Source organism: Galendromus occidentalis, unplaced genomic scaffold, assembly GCF_000255335.2.
Source record: "Galendromus occidentalis unplaced genomic scaffold, Mocc_1.1 scf7180000077476, whole genome shotgun sequence".
In the NCBI taxonomy this organism is placed as follows: Eukaryota; Metazoa; Arthropoda; class Arachnida; order Mesostigmata; family Phytoseiidae; genus Galendromus; species Galendromus occidentalis.
The window spans coordinates 203,526-226,926 of NW_003805464.1; the positions used below are offsets into that span (position 1 = coordinate 203,526).

General features: G+C 51.7%; 1 protein-coding gene across 1 annotated transcript; it reads left to right on the forward strand.

Moving 5' to 3' along the window:
- Positions 1-5,467: 5,467 nt before the first annotated feature.
- On the forward strand, positions 5,468-22,032 carry LOC100897552 (LIM/homeobox protein Lhx9-like). The gene is made up of 5 exons (XM_029111919.1): positions 5,468-5,706; positions 19,740-19,885; positions 19,979-20,221; positions 21,530-21,756; positions 21,856-22,032. Exons 1-5 carry the CDS (start codon positions 5,468-5,470, stop codon positions 22,030-22,032), a joined length of 1,032 nt encoding a protein of 343 aa, XP_028967752.1.
- The last annotated feature ends 1,369 nt before the right edge of the window (positions 22,033-23,401 follow it).

Here is a 23,401-nt window from a genome sequence, read left to right on the forward strand (position 1 = left end):
ACAATGTTTCTATGAAGTTGAGCGAGCTAATGGTGCTCTCTTGCAGGAGCGCGGGTCAATTCGGCGGTGCGAGCCCACTCATCCGCGGAGATTCCCTCAGTTGTGTGTCCTTGTTTCCTGGCATCCCGAGTCGTCCAGAAAATCAGCATGTCACTCCAGCAGAACATCACCCGCACCTGTCGGGCAGAGACAGAGGCTTGGTAAATTTGCGAGTGGTGAAGAGTTCGTAGCTTCACAAGAGCGGTTCGGGTCGTTGAGGTCAGAATCACACCTTGGGGATACTCGGGCCAGATGAAGTTTAAATCATCGCTCGTCAGAGCCTCGGGAGACGATTAATTCTCATGGGCTGAACTCCACCCGAGACGTCTTAGGTCTCGACTCGAAGACCTCAGTGCGGTGCGTCGTTCGGCGCGCTCTCGACGAACTCGACCGAGCTTTTCTTCGGTCACAAATTAACTCATGATTCGCCGGCATCAAAGCGAAACGGTGAGCTTCTGGCGGGCGGATGGCGAGAGACGGAGCGTAATCCATTGAGTCTTTGCGAGGGAGCTTCCGCTTTCATCAGTTCTCGACGAGATGACGTCCGAAGCAGCGCCACTGTCTGTGAAACCGCAGGTTTGATTTCTACGGAATGAACCGACGTTCGTCATGTAGTGCATGGCGCAGTCGGGGCAAAGTGGAAACTCCTGATGTGGCCCTATCGCTTGGACGTGCATCCGACGGGGGACCCTTACTGATGTTCAGGTTTCACATGGGACATGTTTCAAATGGCCCTAAATAAACCCCGTGACAGCCTCCCCACAATAGGTCGTATTACCCCTTAGCAAAGCTTGGGGTAGCTATTAAACTTGGAATAATTATCTGGACTCGGTTTGCTCGATTCCTCTCTCCGTCGGTTGTAGTGAAACTGGAGACGATGAGGTATACGAGTCCTCCGGTTACGCCGAGACAAGCGCCGGATTGACTCTTGGGGCACTTCCGCTGTCGGTGCCTCGATGCTGCATCGCCGCCTAATAGATCACGGGAATCCCCGATCCCTGGACATCGTTTTACTCGCGCATAGCAAAGATGAGTGTTTCTTTCACCCGACTCACAGCGAAATATCTTATGAGTTAATCAACGGGCCTGTTGTTCGCGTACCGACTGCCCGGAGAGAATTCCGGTGCTTGGCTCGAGCTTGCGAAGTGTTTTCCGCGGTCGACTCATTCATTCGATGCTGTTCGACTCAAGAGCTGGGGTGCACATTTCGAGCTCGCGCCTGAAACCATCGCGGGCCAGAGCGGTACAACGCAGGTGAAACGTCCAAGAATCGCTGATGCCGTCGACCACATTGCCCGTTCGTCGAATCTTCACGGAACCCGGGATCGATCGGGAGCACCCTAAAAGACTTCGCCGAATGAGGATATTTTGAAGATTTGGTCGCGTCGACGACGTTTCATCTGTTCGCTCGAATCTCCAGTTCAATTTTTCAGAAATAAACAGCGGAGGACAATTCATCGCTCAGATGACGATCGACTAATTCTCTCGATTATTCGCTAAATTCAACATTCAGAGCGCGAGACGACAACACCATGGTGGGAGGGAGACGCTCAAGGAGCTATTGCATTTCATCTCTCGTATACATGGTCGGCAGTCGGCAGTCCTTACTACAAAGTCGCGTGTCTGGCTTTAACGGAGTTAAGTGCACGGAGATCTGACGGTTCAGCCTCACATGCAAGCCAGAGCTTAAGCTCTTCTTCAATTCGCTTGTTAGGAGTACGCGCCTACCCCGAGCTGGGGGTCAGCAGAGTGTAAGGGAACCGAGAACAAGGATCCGCAGGCATACGAAACGGTGGGACAGGGATAAGAGGGGGACAGGGGGAGAACAGAGCGCTACCGCGGAGGAGCGACTGAGGAGAAGTACCGGGCACAAGAACTTGAGAGCAGGAAACAGGAACGTGTTGAGGATTTGCTGGCGGCGCTCCTGCTTCTAGTCTTCGCCGCCTGACTAGCTGGCAGCGAATTCAATTGGGCCGGATCATCACCGAGGATGATCCCTTGACATGCTCGCCTCCGAACTCACCCACCCGAGCACCACCTTTCAGCTTACCATCTAACTACACAACGGGAAGCAGCCAGGAAAAGTGTTCGAGCCTCCTAGAACTTCCAAGGGAATTATGCTCCAAACATACGTCGGCATCTTTTGCCGCTGTTTTCTCCGAAAGTTCCCGCTCCTCCTGCCAGGATAGTGTTACGAGCAATCCTCCCGTATCTTCTCGAGAATATCGACGACCACTGTTTTCTCTTGCCCCGACATGACTTCGTTCACTGAAGATATCCTCCGCGGCCCCAGCAACCTTGCCTACGGAAACCTTTGGTGCACGATCGTGATATCAGCTGGTCGCGTACCTGGTCATCGTTCAGTAGTAGCGAAGCGATCAGATATGACATTTAAGCTGACATGAGCGTCGCTATTAGAGAAAAATCGCAGAAAAAGAAAGAATTTTCCCATGCTCTACCATTCTCCACGGGCGGTCGCTCATCGTATCTGGAGATATAATTGTCGTCGTAATCCCCTCCTGAAACTCTCGAGAACAATATGAATTGGTCTGGGGCAAACACTCCATCGACTTGACCGGGGCCCGGAGATCGGAATTCGGGTACCTAGGTCAAGATCTCTCTGACCACGCACCCTCGACTCCGTCGGTAACCCCTCACCCCTATTCCCCATTCCCTATTTGAGCTGAGCCCAGACATCTGCAGACCATTGAGTTGTCTTCTCCCTCGGGTATTCTCGGGAACTACCTGTCTGAAGATCCCCTCTTCGGTGCTAAGATGGCGGGAAAGCCCGGCTTCCGACAATGCGCCGAAGAGATGGAATCCCGTAGAGGCAGAGAGCCGATTCCTCCGTCCTTCCCGGACTTCACTCCGACAACGAAGGTTTCAATTGAGGATTCTATCTTGATGGTCAGCGTCAGCGTTGTGCGATGCTTATACTTTTTATCTCAAACTTTCAACAATTCTGCCTATCTCGTCCTTTCGGTGGATCGCCCTCTTTTGCGTTGATGAATATTCAAAAGCTGAAAGCACAGCGAGGTGATGCAATGGGTACGCTGCGGACAGAGAACTCATTGAAATTCCTCGGGTCGGTTCTCTTCGGTCGAGGAATTTGTGTGTCGCTCCTGAGTCCTGAGTCTCTTTTTCTGGTCGAACAAACCCCGACTCGAATTCCGGATCAACGCCTGGGGTAGTGATCGCGGATGCTGCCCTGTTCTGGGTCGTTCCCGGACATAGTCACCTTCTTCCGTAGCCGAGCGACGCGTTTTTCGCAGAGAAATTCCGATTGTCTCCATGAGACCGATGAAATAGCGTCTTTTTTATTCGAATAAATTCGATCGAGATCGATGAGCCTCGGAGAGCATCGATTGGTCTATACGCTGCTGATTGCGCAGACTCTGCAATGAAAAAGGAGAACTTCGATTCCCCATCTCGGGTTCAGGGGAGGGCGCTGGAGATTCTCTCTGGGTTTTCCCCGGTCATCTCCGGAATGGGTTCATGGTACCTACATGCATGTAGGCAAACACACACACCAAGAGGTGAGCGCTCATCCTCCAAACGAGCACAGATCCTTCCCGACGGGCTGGGTCCAGAGCAATACTATGGCTCTAGAGGGAGTCGAGCTCAGATGCCTCCTAGAGGGCCGAATTGAAAGCTCTTCGATGGCACTACATCCTCGCCGGGGTCCCATTGATCCACAACTTACTCTCGTGATCAGCTGACACCTGACACACTCGAGGCGGCGGGGCTTCTTTCGCGTCATTTCTTTCTCCGGAAGCCCTGAAGTGTTTTCCACCCTACTAATGCTGATGTTCTCCCCCGGGACGGTCGGTTTCGGTATTCTCGCGGGTCCGTGACATTCACGCGGAATCTTCCGCGTCCGTCTCTAGGTACCTAGAATAATCTTGCAGGTACCCGCGGCCGATTATCTCTCTGGATGCTCTCGTCCAATACTCAACGGAGAATCTTCAGAAGTACAGAGGGGAATGAGCAGAGTCGAACAGCAGCAGCAAATACCATAATCGATGCGTCTCCGCTTCAAGGAAAAAAAGATCTCGCTGCAGTGGTTCGCGTTCTCTCCGTCACGGAACTGAATTATTCTGAGATGCTACAGCTGAGTGAGTTCTTTCCCCTGTGAAAACCATTCGTAGCCGTCCGGTTCAGAGCCGTCTTTCGTCACATATAATCTTATTCTCGTTCCTTATCTGCTTCTTTCAAAGCTTTCTACTTTGATTGTTACGAATCACACAACAAGCCAGAGCGAACAGTGGTGCCCGGTACGCATCGAAAACCGGGCGGAAAAACGGCGTCGACGAACAGAGGGAGGGCAGGAGGGACTGACCGTCGGGCTTTGACCATCGGCCTAGCTCTGGTGACGGCAACAGGAGGAGACATCAGAAGATCAAGCGTGGAAAACAATGCAATAACGTTGCCTGCCGAGCGGGCAGTGTTCTTTCCCGAGCGGCGGCCCGTCTGCCACCGCCGGCCGCCGTCTTCATGTTCGTCCGTCCGTCCCTTCGTTTGTTCGAGCAAGCGAACGAGCAAGGGAACCAGCGATAAGACACAGATGTTGTTGTCGTCGTCGTCAACAACGTTGTCGAAGAGGATTTCTCCCGAGCAAAAGCGGTGGATCTCGGTGGCTGCCACCATCGTTTGCAACAGAGATCGTTCTCTTCGAGCTTCCACCAATCCTCGGGGCGATCTTCGCCGGGGGGGCGGCTGCTTCAAAGACGACCAATGGGATCCGAGGCGGCCGCTCGAGGGCGGGGCCAAGCTCATCATCAGCATCGCTGGTGCCGCATTCGCCTCTCTCTCCCGTTATCCGGAGAGAGAGAGACATCCATCCACCACCACCATCGTTCGCAGCAGCAACATGAGCAAAGAATCAGCAGACATGTCAGAAGAACAAGTGTGTGTAGTCCGATGCGGTCGCTTTCTCCAGCGCTGCCGATGTTAGCATTTAGTGGCCAACGAGGGCTTGTGCGCGGAACGCTTCGCAGCTGATTTGGCGTCGTGAGCGTTAGTGAATGTTTGTGCTTTGCTACGAAAAAAAATATCACATCACCGTAACTCGGCCTCTGCAGTGCGTTGGACGGAGATTTCAACCAGAGCAGCAAAATCATCTTCAGAGATTTGAGGTCGGAGGCTGTCAGCGAGCAAGGATACTGTAGGAGCTTCTCTGACGGTCTCTGGTCGGTCGTCGGTCATCATGGGAAGTGGACCATCGAAAAATATCCCTGCGCCGTGACAAAGTGCAATCTCCGCGCGAGTCCCGGACTCCGGACGACAAGAGAGCTGGACTCTGCACTGAGGGGTACGAAATTTTCCTGTCGGAGTGCACATCCGTCGGTCCCTCTCGGAGAATCCCGGTCCGAAAACATCGAATCCTGACGTCGATACGAAAAAGGACGTCATCCGCGACGCCTTCACGATGCCTATCATGGAGATACACCCCGGGAGCGAGGTATCTGGCGGTTCGACATCGCCAGGAATACCGAGACTCTGCACCGGCTGCGGTAACCCCATCTGCGACAGATACTTCCTCTGCGTTGGTGAAATGTATTGGCACGTAGGGTGTCTCCAGTGTGCTCACTGCAAAACGACGCTCGAGCAACATGCGTCGTGTTTTCTGCGATCGGGCCGCATCTATTGCAAGAACGACTACTTCAGGTAAGAGAAAATTAGATAATCATCAACGGGCAACGCCCCTAGGCCGACCCATCGAAAAATACGTAGGCTTATGCGAATTCCCTTATTTTCGGAATGCGTCTCGGAATCGGTCTCTGAATCGGGGGGGGTTGAGGAATTCCGAGTTCGATACTCTGCCGGAATGATCCGCGCATCGAGCGTGCCCCTCCGTCAGCCATCAGGAGGAGACCCGCGAAGGGTCTCATCAAAAGAACGCGAATAGGTGGTGATTTTTTTGATGAGCCGGCGAGACGATGCGATACTCTCACAAATCGAAATCAATCTTTCAGTGAATAGTTCCCCCGACGGGATACATGAAGGTTCGGGGCGTGGATCCTATGTCTGACCTCAGAAGCGTCTGGAATTCTGGAAGTCCGCGCAGTGTTCGGGATGCGAGAGGAATATTTGATCTTCACTATGCCTCGAGCCGAAAGCTCTTTTGCTGTTTCGGAGATGTCCCCTCGATAATCGCCTGGTATCGCGAAACCCCGCTGTGCTCCCTGATTCATATTGCGCGCCGATGCTCAGGAAATCTTCAATGTCATTCGGATCACTCGCTCGCATTCGCCTTACTTCCGAACAGATTGATGTTTACGATTCCGAGTTGATGGATGAACATATTCCCGACGGGTATGATCGTGATATTTCTTTGCGAGAAGAAGAATACACCAGCGGAAAACAACATTCCGGTCTCGATTCCGCGTATTCCATCTCGATCTTACGCTGACATGGGCCAGATACGATATGATTCCTTCAATTTCGAGCCTTCTCTGAAATCGGAGAGAAAAAATCCCCCTCGAATCTCCAACTCCTAATTCACAGGAGCTTGGAGGAGTTGTCTCTCGTTCCTCTCGTACCCACCCATCTTTTAGGGTATCTCAATCGAAATCTCGAATGGAACCCAAAATGTGAGCACAGGCGAAGAAACCGGATCAGTTTTCTTCGTTCGCACAAGTTCTTCAGTCGGCCATAGCTCACGAGCCGAAGCCGAGGCCCCCACTATCTGAATATCATAGATGCCATTTCCGAAGATGGTTCGATCTATATTTCGAGGTATTCGGAGGTGAAGCGACACCGTTGAGCTTCGACCTGCCCAAGCCCGTGACCGGCACCGGGAATCGTCAATAACTCACGAGTCACGAAGGGAGGGAGTTTATAATTATTCGAATCTCGAGTGGAAATGCCGTGATGAATGAGCGCCAGGACCATCGAGTCGAAACGCAGGAATATCTAGGAAATCGCCGCTTAGGACGAAAGCGCCGAAAATCGGAGGAATGCCCGAAGAATTTTTCGAAAAGCCATCGTCACCCGAGGCTCTAGGAGATGATCGGAGAGCAAGCAGATCGTATCCGGCGATCTCGCCGACAACTCGATTTCTGAATGATCGGGAACGGGCTCCGCTCCGACATGATTTCGAATAGTTTTGGGATTGCTCACGGCGACAGAGAGTCCGTCGGAAACTCTGTAGTGGTGGTTTTATTCATGAAGTTCGTAGTAAATCATTTCCAGCGGGCTCTATGGAGCCGAGAAAATAATTCACCCATTCAACTGATTGTGAGAGTTGAACAATGTTTGATGATTGTTTCTTGGGACGACAAGCAGACGTGAATGAAACAGCATTCCAGCTTGTTTCAATGACTCGAGCGTTTCCGCGCGCGTCCGCCCGCTAACCCGTAGCAGACTCGTGTTATCCAAAACGACCGAGCGACATGTTGTTTTACACCTCCGGCGCACTTCAAACGTCGTTGCCTTCATTCAGCTCCTGTCCCTCCGTCCAGTCTTTGATCATCTATGATCCAATATCGACTCACTGTAAAGGCCACAGTAAGGGTCCTTGTAATCATGGAGAATGATGGCGGATGAGTCGGAGGATCCAGCCTCTCTGTTCCAAGAAAATCAGCGGTGTCGGACCCCCTTCTGTCCTCTGAGCCGATCGGGAAATGGGCCCTTTGCGTATCGCTATTCGGCTGCCCCTTGAGCTGCGTTGAGTTGCGAACTTTTTGCTTTCGGCTTTCCTCCTCGACCGACGGTGAGTAAGTTGACTGCATCTGTCCGCCACACAGCTCACTCACTCAGTGAGCCAGTCAACGTGTCACTATTTGAATGATGATGGTGATGATGAGTTGCGAAAGTGGAATCGGATTGTTTTAGTTGTCGTTGATGTCGACGACGTCTTCGACATTCGCCGCAGACGCTGTCATCCGAGTTGTCGGTGTTGTTGTCGTCGTTGTTCCCTCTTCGCAGAGATATCGCCCTTCATTCATTGACATAATGCTGGTCGTCGCTGAAGCGTCTCGAGACTTGTTGTCTTTTGACTGGAACTGCCAGCATCAGCAGAAGCCTCACATGCACTGACAGACCGCGATGATGATGATAATGATTAAGAATCAGCCCACCGCCGACGATAGCGCGGCGACTTCTGCAACGACTACAACCGTGCTCTGCTTGTGAACAAGTGGACGAACGGAGCGGCCATTGTCGGTGGCAAAAGCACCAACGACGATACGAGCTACAACGGCAAGATGTCGAAGCCCCCATCAGCGGGCGGATCGCCGTCCTAGGCTCGGAACGTTCCCAGGGGGAGAGTCTCCACCCGCGAGGGACGGGGAACGATTGCCTGACCATTCCGGAACTCGGCGAAAAATATGCCCCCAGCAGCTCCCTCCCCGAGCTCATGGGTACCTGATCGTGAAATCCTCTCCATGCGCTGGGCCTAATTTTCATGATGATTTTCTTCGACGATTCGACCTTAGCACGGCGTATCTCCGGGCTGGCATACCTGAAGTACCGGCTGATTTTTTCCTCCATCCTTCCTTGACTGACTGCTGCACAAGATCGCGGGCAGCTCGCAGACTCGTCGGCTAGCTGTCCTCGGGCGCTCATCCTTCGGGAATGTTATCGAGAAAGAAGCTACGAATTCTCTACGTCGTCGTCGTCACCGCCGCCGTCGTCGTTGTGGTGGTGGTGGCAGCGGCGGTGGTGGCGAAGGTGGATGTCATGGTCGGCGACGACGGGACGCCCGTCTTTCGGGTTGTCAGACTTTTCGTCGCTCTGATCGAATGAACGAAACTTCAGCTGACGGACACTGCACTCGGGGCGGGAAGCTCCCCGATAAGACGATCAAGTGTAGAATTCACCAAGTGGTCGATAGCGGCACGACACTCAAGACGCGATGGTACAAAGTTGCTTGCCCTCACCAATAGCGGCGATCGATCTCAGGAGAGTTTCTCACGGAATTATTTCTCCCGAGATTTTTCAAATCGATTATTGAAAGTCACGACCTGTACTCGCACTCCGCTGAGAGTCAATCGGAATCGCGGAGCACATATTCATCATCGGATCGGTCCATGGCCAGGGCTCGGATCGGCTCAGTCCGCCAAAGTTTCTTTTGGGTGGCATTGTCACCAATTAAGACGTGTCTCCGCCATGCTTCAGACTACCTACATCAGTCTCTGTCGTGGTTCGCTCTCTGCGGGTTTGACGGTCGGACGCTTTCTGTTTGTCAACCTTTTTTCGGTCTGTGTGACAGAAGGAGGCAGGAGATACTTGAAGTGAGTTCGAAAAGGAAGAAGAAAAACCTCACTCATTAAGGCTTATCGGAAGAGAATTGCTGTACGCGCGCAGCTCTCCGCGGTTCTGCCGACTGAAGTTGACCGTGGAGCCCTTACGGTCCGTATGTGCTCTGCTTGACTGTCTGGCAAAATTAATGGTATTCGGCAGCGACTTACTGGAGTCATAAGTTCTTCTTAGAATGGATTGATGTTCCGACTCATTCATTTATTCGTTGTTTCAATCGTTTCTCCGTCCTTTCGCTCGCGGGCTCGTTCTTTCGTTCATTGATACAGTTATACCTGCGAAGCACATTTAGCTGCCGAGCGTGATTCTTCGAGAAGTAGATAAGAGATCGTCGTTTACGTCTGCTTGATCTGACTTAACGTCGAAGGAACTTCGGGAGGTGATCGCTTTCTACCTTCAATTTCGTCGAGCAAGTGTTCATCGGGACGTTTCAATTCTACAACGAGAACTTTCGGGTAATTCCTCGGGAACTTGCCATAGCTCATATCGCGGCCCAGAAATCCGGGACTCCAGTGTCCCTCCGAGTACCCAAGGGCAGAAGGTGAAGAGAAATCGCGGCAACCTCTTGTTCAAGGAGTCAATCACATCACGTGGGGAAGGTCGGGCCGTGTTCAGATTCGTCGATAGCGAGTTGAAAAGGGCTTGTCGAATACGCGGTCAGGGAGGAATCATCTAGATTCCGGGCTGACACGCTCGTTCTAACACGCATCAAGCGAACGAGCGAGCCAACAAGTGAGTAAGTGATCGGACGATAGAGTAATTCTCACTCGTCCTCACACGCGGCCGCTCCGCTCGCTGATTCGCAAACCCTCTGCCAGCTGTTGAATTCGTGCTTGACACATGTCCTGAGAGATATAGGGTGCGATAAACTGATCGTGTTCAGAGCATGAAGAAAACAACACATAAGTGCCATATTGGCGAATGAAATATCCGCCGCTCTCGCGCTCAGGACCGGAAAAACTAGGACAGCAATCAAGTTAACGCGCTCCTGTCTGACCACCACCGCTCTGATTCAGGCTTATCTACGAACGTATCCTCGATCGATGGGAGTTTGGCTGAGTAGAATGCTCTCGGATTACGTCGCAAAGATCTTGAGAAAATCCCAAGCAGAACGACGGTCACGGATCACGGATGCGGAATATCAGGGAGAACTCCCATTCAATTTTACTCCTCCTCGAGATCCCGCGTTCCGACGGTCGCCTCTGATAACTGCACCTGGGTGGGTTCTTGCTCAGATTAATTCGGAGCTTCCGGTGAGAACCAATGAGGTCGGCTGATGCGTGTCTGGAAACACTTCCTCAGCGATCGACTAATGCTCACAAAATGGAATTCTGTAGGATATTTTGCTTGATTCCTCGCGTGATTGAAGCTGCAAAGTTGACGCTCCGGGAAACCTCGGCTACGGATTTCGCGGGGAAACATATACGGACCTGATTCCGACGTAAATATTAGTTGCCGACTTCTCAGCGAGGTTCTTAGACTTCGCCCCAGTTCGCAAGATTTTCTGCATTTCCACGTTCAGGAGGCTCTCCGGTCATCATTATGTGAAGAGGATCTCGAGTCGAGATTCACTTTGCCAAAAATACCTTTTTACGAGAGAAACTGGAAAGACTCGTTTAGAATCCGAATTTTTATTGTGAATCATTCATTCGACTCGGTTCGGTCGGAATTGCGGGACCCTCGTGGGAAACGTTGGTCTACGCTCCAGTCGGTAGAAAATCTATAGTAGCAGATTGTAAGGTTTCGTGGAATCGAGCGCCCTCTCTAATACTTGGAGAAGGAATCGACTATATCGACAGACGCTCGCAGCCTAGAGGAGTCAAATGAGGCTTCCTCTCTCAAATGAGAGTTTTCCGAGATCGGATCCCTCCCCTCCGGAATGCTTTCTAGAGTCCGCTATAACTAGTTTTCCCGCGGAATTCCCTGGAAAGGTTAGAGCTGAATGAGCCGCAAACGAGCTCCATTACGGAGAGGAGGCCTCGGATTGCCATCCGACAGGACGCGAGTTCTCGTAATGGATTTCTCTCTCAATCAGTTACGTCCGTTCCTCGGCATCCGGAGCAGAGCACCCTTTCGAGCCATTCGCTCGACAAACAATCTCGCATCAATAGGTGCGTTCGGACAGGTAAAAGAGCAGCGGGAGTCCAGTTGAGAAAGACTGGCCGCTTCTATCCGAGTTCATTGGAACCGTTCGCTGAGCGATTGTTTTTTCTCAGTCTGGTTACTTTACGAGGGGCATTGCCGATCGAGCGGTCAGCCGAGTGGCTGGCCGCGGTTTCGCTTTTCTCGGCTCTTCTCGCTAGCAGATCACAGTTTGTAGGATGCAAGCGAGCTTGTAGCAGCCGAGTCGGCTGCTTTCCTGGCGTATCGGAGCCCGATGCGTTTCTCTCAGTCAGTCAGCCTGGTTCCTCCGAGTCTGCAGACGAACGCCTTCCCTGCAGTCGCATTCGAGATGTAGGACTCGGTCTTCTTGGAAAATTTGACGGTTCGCGTTCCCTCTGGGCGACATGCGTCCGAAAGTTTTCAGAAGAGACCGGTCGCAGAGACGGCGGCGAGCCTCGCGCTCTCGTACTGCTCCTTGTGATCATGCACTACCAAGCGTGATGAAGGCGAATCAGCGAAACGCACTTCGATTAGTATTGGCCGGATAGCGCGATCGCGCGCTTCCTTATGCGGCCGCCATCGGGATCTGATGATTCCCGCTCATATTTGTCGCCTATGTATCGAATGTCACGGTCAGCAAACAATGCGGGCGATAAGCATCGAGTTGACGTAGTCGTGAAAGGATTCCATGGCGGAGGTCGCGGCTCCTGCACCACCCGCAGATATTCGGATCTGTCAGAGATTGCGATCGGCGATGAAACATCTCACGTGAATGACAAAGCTTCTGCTCGAATTCCACTCTGCGCTCGAACCCGAGGTATTTGATTTCTCGCGGTTTTCGCTCGACCCTGGCCCGTCGACAGCTCGTTTGATGGAAAATATCAAGTTTTCTCCTCCTTCGACTCCGTTGACTTGACTCTCGCACACTCTCATGAGGGGAACGTTTCGAATTTCTTCTCGCAACTCGTTGCTCGGGGACGCATCAGAGAGCGCGCTTCGAGAATTTGCAGGATCTTTTCGCGATCGTCGTTGATATCTGTGCATGTACATCGAATCACCCATGTTTTCTCGCTACTGCGCCCTGGTGCTGACCGACTGATAGACCGGTCGATCTCATCGATCGGCAGTCGATCGACCAAGGTGCTCGAGGGTGGCCCTATTAGGACGACATCGGCACCACTTTTCGACGCCAAATGTAGGTTAAACACATTCCTGTCCTGACTGCGGGAAGTCGTTCTCTCCGTCACTTATTCACCGAGTGGTCGAGTGGGTGGCTCTCGTCAACGGGCAAAGATCTCAAGAGGGGGCTGGGTGGCTGACTGGCTGACTAGCCGAGTGAGTGAGACGCGGACAGAGCGTGAGCGGACCCGAAAGGTCCGAACAATCGTCGAACAATTGGAGCGCCATCGAGAGGGGGGCGAAGAGAAGAAACCGAGAGTCGGACCGAGAACGTGAAAAGCTACTAATAGAAAGGTTACGATGGGCGGTCATACGGAGAAATGTTGGCTCCCTCGAATTCATTAGGTTGCACTCATGAGCGATCTTTAGAGCCCACAGCATGAGTGAACGAATTGAGGAACTGATAATTTCGCAAACCACTCCATTCAAGGCTCCTAATCGAGCTTGAATCGAGCAAAGGTGCTACGCGAGATTTCTCGCATCCATTCCTGTATACCTCGCAGAACGAATGTCAGAACGGAGCCGGCGTCGATTTCTCTTCGAAATCCATCGGTGATCGTTGCCTCCTGTCATCAGTCATCATAGATATGGAACGGAGCTAGAAATGGAGAGCCGGGAGGAAAGAGGAGAAAAACTGACTCCAATCGCAAACAGCATTAATCATCACATTCGGCCGCGGTTATTGACGTCGGGCGGCAGGAACGCCACTTGCGTTATGTATTGTCTGTTGTTCACCGCTCTGATTCGTAGAGGACAACGTCACGAGACCACGTCGCTTCTGAAATAACGTTCTCGCGCTAAACAGAAACTAACTGTGATCGAGCAGGTCCGTCGAGACACCGGTAGTCTGATAGAATGCTCCAATTCCAGAAACATTCGCTCCGGAACGTCCGCTTCATGGACTGGATCTAGGGGTGAATTTTCGATCGGGACAGCAGCGGCCTTTAATATTTCACGGCTGGTGATGCGCTACGGAATCTCCGCTCACACACCCACACCGAAGCCACCCCAGTCGTTTTGGGCCGTCTATTGGTCTATTGAGATGTTGTTTTCTTCACCCAACCGCCGTAGGGGGCCGTTAGGTTGAATTTGGCTGACTGACTGTGTGTGTGTGGCCGCTGCTTGATGTCTCTCTTCCTATTGTGACTCCAATTTGGCTCGTACGGCCGCGGCAACGAAGACGATCGTCCCCACAACAGGTGTACAACGCGTATTGTAGGAGCGCTAGGTCACGGCTGACTCGATTCGAGATTTATTGTTCGTTTTTGGGAAAGAGTGTAGTCGAGCTCGGATTGAAGGATCACGGGTATCCCAACGGTCGAAAACGGCGCGTAGCTAACTACATTTATTCAAATCGTCAAATTCAGACGCGTCTCGAAGCGCCCGGGAAGAGGATTGACTCCCGGAACGTTCCTCAGTAGATAATCTCGAGAGGAGGCCGGAGTCTGAATCTGCCTCCGGTTGGTTTTCAGAAGCGGAGCGCGCTTTGTATGTGCATGTGCGACGTTTTGAGCACCTCGCTTCTCAAAGCAGATGAAGACGGCACCGATTCCGATCTCGCACCAGATAACCCTCCTCGGTCTAGTCGGAAGATAAGGGTTCGTTCTGCGAACTATCTCGACGACAGACATCGAGCTATCGCTGACTTAGTAGGTACATCCCCATCGCAACCGGAGTCGGTCGAAGGATGCGGCTGTAAACTCACAAAAGGAAAACAAAGAATGAAGTTCTCGCTTTCATCGGGAATCGCTGATACATTTGAAGGACTCGATGAATCGCGACAGAGGAGCGCTCCGTCTGTTAATACGGTTTCGGACGTAAACTTCGCCCCTCTTCCCTCCGGAAATCTCCTCGAAAACGCTCCAGGAAGGCACTTCAAACGAGTAGAGACAGGCTTCGCGAACGATGAGAATCTATTGCCCACATGGTGCAATGGAGCAGTTCGAGAAACACTTGGATACGATATCGTTGCCCAGTCTGTCGATAATAATCAACGGTCAGTCTTCCTGAATGGCTGATTTGGACCACGACATAGTTCGGTGGTCCGATACGTCGTCGAACGCCCGGTGGCCGGATCACCTGCAGCTGCAGCGGCCAGGGCGGTGAGTGAGCAGGGGCTTCGTCTTGTTTTTAAGCACTACTCTCTCGACTGATGAAGCCGTGGTCCGAAATGCATCGAAACCGCGTTCGGTACGTCGTTGAACTGTCGAAGTGTGTCTGTGAAGCCCGTAACGTAGGCCTTCAGGCCAACGAACGGGCAGGCGGGCGGGCGGGCGACGGATGGACGGCATTCAAAAGAGGAGTCTGGACACCACGCGCCACGCGGGCAGATGATTCTGAAGGCCTCAAAGTCAGCCACCTGTGAAACATGAAGCCTTGGCGTCTTCGAAACGGTCGACTCGGGTCCGAGGCAGATGACGAGTCAAACGTCTTTCGCTTCATTCAGCCCTTTGTCTTCGGTCGACGCGCGGTCGCTCGCTTACGAAGCTTTGCGATCTCAACTGCGCAACTGATCCGCCGGACAAATGTCCCTCCATTCAACGATTTCGTACTCAGGTGATGAATTGATCGGGAGGGACGATAGCAGGACATTTCAAACCCATTCGCTTCATTCCGAAATTTGGCGGTCGGAGATCCGCGGTGATCGGAAGCTCTCGCGTCCTGAGGATCTTCCCGGTCGACGAGATCGAGTCGCCCAAGTCGGAAAGTGCGGAGTTTTTGGTGAGCTCCTCCGGCCGCAACCCCACCGGAAATACCATCGTGCCCTCGGCCGACCGAAGAACCTTCATACGTTCTCGGATGACGCGTGATCTCTCATAGTACTTCTTGGCTTTTCGAGAGATGGGCTCCTCGCCATCAGTGCTCTCCTCAGAATCTCCCAACTTGGATACGTTCATCACTCCGATGCTCTCTCAGCGTCCTTCTCAATTGACGAGAAAATAGCGACATAAAGAGAATTCGTCGGACTTCCTCAGATCAGCAGGATAGCTCGTCACGATTGCAGTGTTGATAGTTGACATCTCAGGCACGTTCCTCCGGGAGACCACTGAGCGTGTCAGGTGTGCATTGCTTAAAACGTGTGAGCGATAATTAGACGTAATTGGCGCCATTATCTCGGTTTGACACATACATTGAGATCTGAATGAGGCGGCGCTCGTAACAAGACTACATGGTCACAGTTATTCTTCAAACTGTTCGGTTACTTGATTGAAAGAGACTGACTGAGTGAGACAAAGATCCATTCAACCACCCGAACGCACAGGTGAAGTTTCTTGGAGGAAGCGCTCAGACTTCATTTGTTTGATATAAAGTCGTGTATCGGTGTATCAAAAAGCCCCCGAATCCGTTTCCAGCGAAATTCGGGTCGTCCATGATCTGAGGCATGAGACCGGAGTGCACTTTGGAGCCCGAACGCGCTGGTTCGAGCTCTCCTCAAGCTCCCGAGTGTTTTTTTTCTCGAGTTCCGAGGATCGTAGGGCGCAATCTCATTCGAAACCGCATGCTCGGGCGGCGCAATAAACGCTTTTCTCAAATAGCCCTCGGTGCCTTTGAGACACTTCCTGGATTTCAGATTTTTCTGCCTTTTGTTGATTTATTAGAAGAAAAGTCAGCAGCAGCGTCCACGACCGCGGTTGACGAGAGTTGTTTCCCTGTTCGATGGACGCGAGCTGAGGCCAGATAGAGGAAAGTCGAAACTACGCTAAGGTCGTAAAAAAAATGCCACCATTCGAACGCTCGAACCGCATTCGCGATTGGCTGACCGACCGAGTGAGCGGGACGACAGGTACAGCCCATGAGCCCGACTTGGGAATTATTATGACGGGTGGTACATAACAATGAGGTGATGAGAAACTGAAGCATCGAGGAAATATCCCTCTATTTTTCCCTTGTGAATTTCCGAAACTTTTGAGCCAGAGCACTCTCAGGAGGATGTTGGAATCCCTGCCGGCTCGCCGCGATGAGTTCGGAGAGGAGGAGGAATGATGAGATTTTTCCGAGAGGATCCGGGATTGGAGGAAAAACATGTCGTTAACGAATGGAAACTGAATGAATGATGGATAGTCTTAGTGATGAAAGAAAAGTGTTCGACAGCGAGGTAGCTCGCCTGAATGGCGGTCAGAGTTTCATTTTTTGTTCAGTGGCGAGAATGAGCGTCCGGACGCCGGAAACGCCGAATCTTGGCCTCATTGTTTCGGAATTCTCCGGCTTCTGTAGAATGAGCCTCGCCAGTCGGCGCTTCGTTCGGCGTGAAGCTTATGCTTCCAGGCGGTGAAATTCATTGGCAGTCGCGCCGTGAAAATCTACCCTTTGCAAAAACTCGGCTCCCTGCTTTGTCCGGGAGGAACAAAACAAACTCGGCAAATGACTGCTAATGAAAACAAACCGCCGAAAATGCAAAAATTATGAGCAGAAGCTTGCGACGCGCAGAAGAAGTTTCGCCAGCGGAGCCGCATTTTCATTCTCGCACATGTATCGCGGCGTCTCGCTTCGCCTTCCTCGGATCCAGTTTGGTGAGAAGGGGTTGTTCTTCGCCGCGGCGGCAGAAGGGAGATTTGTTTCGAGATTTGAAAGACAGAAGGGATTGGCAGAAAAATACCTCCGTCCGGGCGATTTTGCTTCGCTTTCTTTCCTCTGCTTTATTCTTTTCATTATCATCCGGGACATTCCATCTTCCCGAGCCGATCGGGATGATATCCTCGCTTGGATATTTCTTTCAAATAATTGTCGCCGAATACCGATTTTCCCGCTCTGAAAGAGAGGGCGAAGACTCGGACAATTCTATGTGCGACACGAAGCCGCGGTCGCGACGCGTTGCTCTTTTCAAGCCAACCTTCGGTATCCGCCCGTAGGAAACAAAGCGATGCGGACGACTTCACGTCGAAACGTCCTTTCAAATGTAAAGCAAGCAAGTAAGCGAGCGACGAACGAACGGACAAGTAAGCCAGTGATGTCCAATGCAGCTGCCCTCCGAAGTGATCTGGAGCCGCTCTTCAAGCCACGCTGGTTGGTTGGTCCGTTCTTTTTCGCCAGACTGCTACAGATGTCCCCGTTCCGTGTTGTCACGGCATCGCCGTAGGAGCGGTCGTCGTAGTCGCCAACACCAACGCCGCCGCAGCGACAGCAATAGCTACTGTCGTCAATGTCGCCCTTGGACGTTCAAAGGTAGTGGGGCATACACTTTCACCTGCGCACTTGATACTGAACACTGGGTTGTGGCTGCAGTCAGCAATTCCAACACATGTACATATGTATGCGTTTCGCCAACGCACGAGCGTGTCCACGAAATCAGACTCGTGTTTGGATTTCCTCTATCTTCAGAACAAACCTCGTTCCCTTCGTGATGTCTGTCGCGAGTCACCCGAGCGAACGTAGCTGACGGAACTGAATTGAAGGAGCCGACTTTCGACAAAACCTGCCGGTGATCGTCGGCCATCCATCCGCTGGGAGCGCACGCCCGCACTTGTCGCCCCATGCCCCTTCTGAACCCCGAACCAGAACGGAAAGGTTGTCAAATGGGTCCCGCGAAGCTCTACCGCGAAAATAGGGGAGGAATCATTGAATGAATGGATTAATTCCCTCTCATCAACCTGTCTTCTCCTACGTGTTCCCGAATGACCCTCCGCATTCTTGTTGATCTCTCTCGATACCTGGGCTAGTTTCGAGTTTCGACTGACTGAGTGCTCAACAGTTCAATGTTTGCGTTCTTGTGTCACGTTTCTCGGCATGTAACGTCGAGAGACCCCACCGAACAGTCTCCTGCGTGGGTCTCGGAGTGCCGTCAATACTCCTTTTGAGGATCGAAACGCGTCTTGATGTATTCTGATGCCTCGAGTCGGTCGCGAACTCAATGCTTGATGAGAGAAGAGGACTCATGGCTGTTCAGAAAATGGCTGACTTTTTTCATAGTGCCTCGTGAAGATTTTCGACCGAAGATCCAGAACGGTCAACTTGATACGAGAGTCTCAGCGCGCAGGGATTAGCAGCGCCAGACAGAAGACGACCGGACGGATTCACGAAGAGAAAGAGAAGCTTGTCTGAGTCCACATAATAAAGGCTTCGCCAGAATTTTCGCCGAATATAAAGCCAAAACGAACATTTTTTTATTCGCCCATGTTCCTCGCGCGCATTATGCGTGGGGGCGGACAATACGAAAGGAATCGAAGTGCAGACGGAACATGACGCAATCGAAAAAAGATTACCTGAATGCGATGCGCCCGCTCAGTGATTTCGCTGACGAGTTGCCACGAGTATCTTCGAGAATGGAGCAAGCTTGACGTCCTTCCTCCTCATTCTCGTTGTCGCCCATGAAAGCGATTTTTCAGAAGCTGATTCTGGATTTGGCAAGCAGTCGTGTCCTCTGAGATGTAAACCACCTCAGCAGCCATGGATCGGCTAATTGGTCGCTGCAGATTTTGCTTGAGGTCCGATGCTCATTCGTCAATGCTACACAGTTCCTCGCCTAATGAGCTAATGAGGTCTTCTCCCGCATTGCTCGGTCACTCGATCCATCCATCGATCAATCAATCAACCCACCAACCACCGAAGGCAGAAAGTGTTTCGGTAGATTAATTCTGTACTCACTCCTTCACCTGCAAGTTGAAGGGAGCGAAACGGATCGAGACTCAGATAGCAGCAACAAAGAGAGCAGAGAATGCCGAAGTCAAACAGATGAGCTGGGCGGAAACGGAAACCGTGAAACAGCTCAAAGCGGATGGTACAACGAACCACCTCGGGAGGAGTTAGTTACGCGGTTGGTCGATTCAAGATAGTTACTTCAGTCTGATTCATTCTGAGCCATCTTAAAATGGTTTGTTTTACGATTTCCTCAAGTTGCTGGCGTGCCACTCAACTCCCTGTAACTCTATGGATGCTGAAGATAGCGTTCGCGGTCGCCGCTCGCGTTTATCTCTTCCGCTCCGCTGGTCATCACCGGCTGGTGTGTGGAGAGTCTTAAGATAGTTTAAACCGTGAACGTCCGAATCTTCGTTCTGTTTGTATGTAGAGCATCAATCCTATTGACTTTGCGCTGGGAACGGCGCCGCCGCTCACCTGCCAACAGCCGGCTCGATCCGTCAGAAGCGCCGCCGATGAAATTACGAATCGGCTGATCTGCTCGAAAAATCCGGCAACTTTCTACTATGAATTTTTGCTTACAGATTGTTCTCCCTGAGACCGTGCTCTCGATGTAATATAGGCATCTTTTCCACGGAGCTGGTGATGCGCGTACGAGACTACGTCTACCATACGCACTGCTTCACTTGTGCTTGGTGCAATATCCCGCTCTCACGAGGAGATACCTTCGGTAAGCATCTCCCTCTGCGGCACGATTTTTTTTTAGAATCCCAACAAATAATTTCTAGCTTCTAATAACGTTTATTTCCCTTCCGAACCTCAGGAGTTCGCGATCAACTCGTATACTGCAGCCTCCACTACGGGGCGATCTCCGCCGAAGGCGACTTGACAACTTCGCTGGGTCCCGCGACGGAGTTCGAGGATATCCACGAAACTCCCATCTCGCCCCAACAATATTCGCCGAATCAGTCTCCGCTGCAGCAGCAACAGCAGCAACAACCGGCGAAGAAAGGGAGACCCCGAAAACGCAAGATTGAGTCAGAGCACGAACTGCAAACCCTTCAAGGTAATTTTTTCGACGCCGGTCCGCTGAATATTTATTCTTCCAACATCGATGGAAGCTCACAAATACTGGGTAGCGTAACTACAGGTGCTTCTACGTTACGGGAGCATAGGAGGCACCTGGAAGCTTCATTTATGCATCGACGGCTGGCCCGTCGATGTGCTCGCGTCGAAGGATGGCTCGGGTGTAGAATTAAAGCTGCCGTGGAAACACCTTCAGAATGTTCTTTTTCCATCGCGAAAAAACATATGCGCTGTCTCGATGGGGAACGACTTGACTACCTGGGCGACCGTGTGTCGATAGCATACGGGATCCACGCGATTTTCGCCTCGGCTCTCGAACCCCATGAGTTCCTCAAGTTTCTCGAATTGCGACTGCGGGAATTCGCTGCAGTTCGATACTCTGAGTAGCCTGTCCTCTCTTCTCCGATCGCGTCGAAATTCCGTTCGATCGGAGTAACCTTTCAGCGAAGACATACATTGAGGCTTGTTCCCCCGAGATGAACAGACAGATTCAATCGGGTCATATCGTGTCTTTGACTATTCCCTATGCCGGAGCGAACATCGATCCCCCATCGGGGTTCGATGTTATTTTTTCGGGTGTGAGTGCAGCGTATACTCAGGGTGGTTTCCGAAACGGAGAGAGGAGAGACTTCTTTCTTTCTCTTTTTGAGCTCCCGCGCACGGCTTGTCTCGTTAGTTTTCTACAAGCCGAGAGCAACACAGGGCGTGGGAACGTTTTTATACACAGTCATCGGTATAGGCAACCAGTCAGTCAGTTAGGCCGTCAGAGCGAGCGAAGCACTGATTCCACCGGCGGCTGAGAACATAAAACAAACGAACAAGACTAAAAAGAGAACTTTGAAATATGTGCCGACCACTTTTATATGTTTCTGTCGTCGTCGACATCGTAATCGAAAGCTCTATGGTGAACGAGCGAGCAATGTAAACTGAGTCCGATGGGATGATGAGCGCAAAATTCGAAAGAAGGGTGATTTGTGACCGTCCTGTTTTCAGCTTGCTCACGAATCCCAACAGCTTTCCGTGCTATCATTCCGGTGTCATTTTGAGCTTCCGAGGCCGCGTCGCTGTTGTTCTGTGGCCGGACTTATTCGATTCGAATTGGAGCTTCCTCGGGTAGCTCTGCTCCCCGTTGGGTGTTTTATTCGATATTTTTCCGTGCGCTCGACTTTTACCTTTCGCGGGCCGCCCGGAAACTAGCTCGGATGGGACTCGGAATCATCAACATATTCCTCGGGGTCATTGCGCGTTCTGAAGCCAACGTGTCTGACATTTCCCTTTCCAGTTGCAGGGCAAATGGAGTGCCAGGTGTCTCCCGGAGGAGCATTGAGCCCCCTGTCCAGTCTTGGAGACAAACTCCAACTGTCTGGACAGCAACGCACGAAGCGTATGAGGACCTCGTTCAAGCATCATCAACTCCGGACGATGAAAACTTACTTTGGTATCAACCAAAACCCAGACGCCAAAGACCTCAAGCAATTGGCGCAAAAGACAGGCCTTTCCAAAAGGGTTCTGCAGGTAATTTTTTTGAGGCCAGCCCTCCGCTAAATATGCTCTGCGGACATTCCAACCTGTCGCTCTGAAATTCGGTGATGCTCAATGTCCTCCTTCCGGCAGGTGTGGTTTCAGAACGCGCGCGCGAAATGGCGACGAAACAATCTCCGGAATCACGATCCGGTTGCACCAATGGTGACTGACTCTCCGTCTCCAGTCTCAACATCCAATCCATTGGACTTTGCACAGCAACAAGCACTTGAGGTCACCGTTGAAACCACTTTTCAGGAGCTTTTCTGAAAATCCTCAACAAATTGTACTTCGTTAGTTTATAATTAGGATTCATATTTCTATCCCGGACTAGAGACCGGACTCATCTTCCACAAATCATCCGAGACTTCCGTCTTAATGCAATATATCGGAGCTTACGATGTTTGTTCGAAAAATGAACGTGCTGAGCATCCAGAGCGAGGGGAAGTACGCTTGAGATTCCGGAGATGGATCAATGCATCCCTCGAATGGGCTCTGGAATTCATCTCCACTGCGAAATACCTACCTCTCCTCGGCTTTAAAACTAGCTGATAGTGGAGTCGGCTCCTCCTGCTCCCGTGTACTCACCGTATCTCCCGTCATTTCCCGGGACTCTCAGCTCCTGATCCTCTCTCGGATGAGGCTGCTGCCCTCGAGAAGAGGGTGCCGGTCTCTCCCGTCGTTCAGGGGCCCTGTTCGACCGGATTCTGCCCGCTTCTATTTATTATCAACACCCTCTAATTATTATTTAAGGAATTCATCCATCATAAGGGAGAATGGCAGAACTTCTTGTCCATTCCCCCCTTAATTATTTATTCTATTATGGAATTATATTGCGCGAATCCGCGCTCGCTGCCCGGTAGGGACGGGATGTTCGGATATGGAGGGGAGTCCCCCGATTAGGAGAGATACGGTACGTCGAGCATATTAGAGAGGCTTCTCGAAATACGCCACAACAAGTCCCCATTGCCAGTAATTTATCCACGTCGCGTTTACACCATACTCCTAGAGGAAGGTCGCGATTCATCACCTGCTGCTTTCGTGTACAGTAAACCGGATCCCAATAATGGAGCAGGCTTGATGAAGAGGACAGAACGAGACAGACATTCCTACGCTTGAAATGACCATCCGGCGGAAGCGCGAGGTCGTTCTCCTTCGATACCTCCTCTCATGTCTTTATTCGTTTTCGAGAGAGGAGTGATCATAGAAAGAAAGGAAGCCCCCTCGCTCATAAGGATCATACGACGCTGACGCCTTGTGCTGTCACTCGACGATTCTCGACGTACGAGAAAAGTTTACACAAATCTCCCGTGTGGGATGAGTTAAGGAGGAAAACGTCCGCTATCGGAGCATCTTTCACTGGGAATAGCTTCCCGTCGCTGTTGCTGTCTCCTTTTCCCTGAGGAGAGCTTTGTACTCCCCAGCAGCGATCTACATCATGTATAACATTGGAACGCGCTCCTCGATGATTGGAGGATGATACCGACGATGGACGCACGAGCCTATCCATAATATACTCCCCCGCCGATCGCTGACCCTTTCCCAATCAGAGGAGCGAGCCCTCTCTGGGAAATACCCTAGTTCCGTCGGAATTTCTCCTCCTACTGGCACTACGCAGCGCTCGGTCTCAAGCACGGGT

Coding starts and splice junctions, on each gene's coding strand:
- LOC100897552 (XM_029111919.1), top strand. CDS start 5,468: ATGCCTATCATGGAGATACACCCCGGGAGCGAGGTATCTGGCGGTTCG. Junction 19,886..19,978: donor CTCACGAGGAGATACCTTCG/GTAAGCATCTCC, acceptor TCCGAACCTCAG/GAGTTCGCGATCAACTCGTA. Junction 21,757..21,855: donor TTTCCAAAAGGGTTCTGCAG/GTAATTTTTTTG, acceptor TCCTTCCGGCAG/GTGTGGTTTCAGAACGCGCG.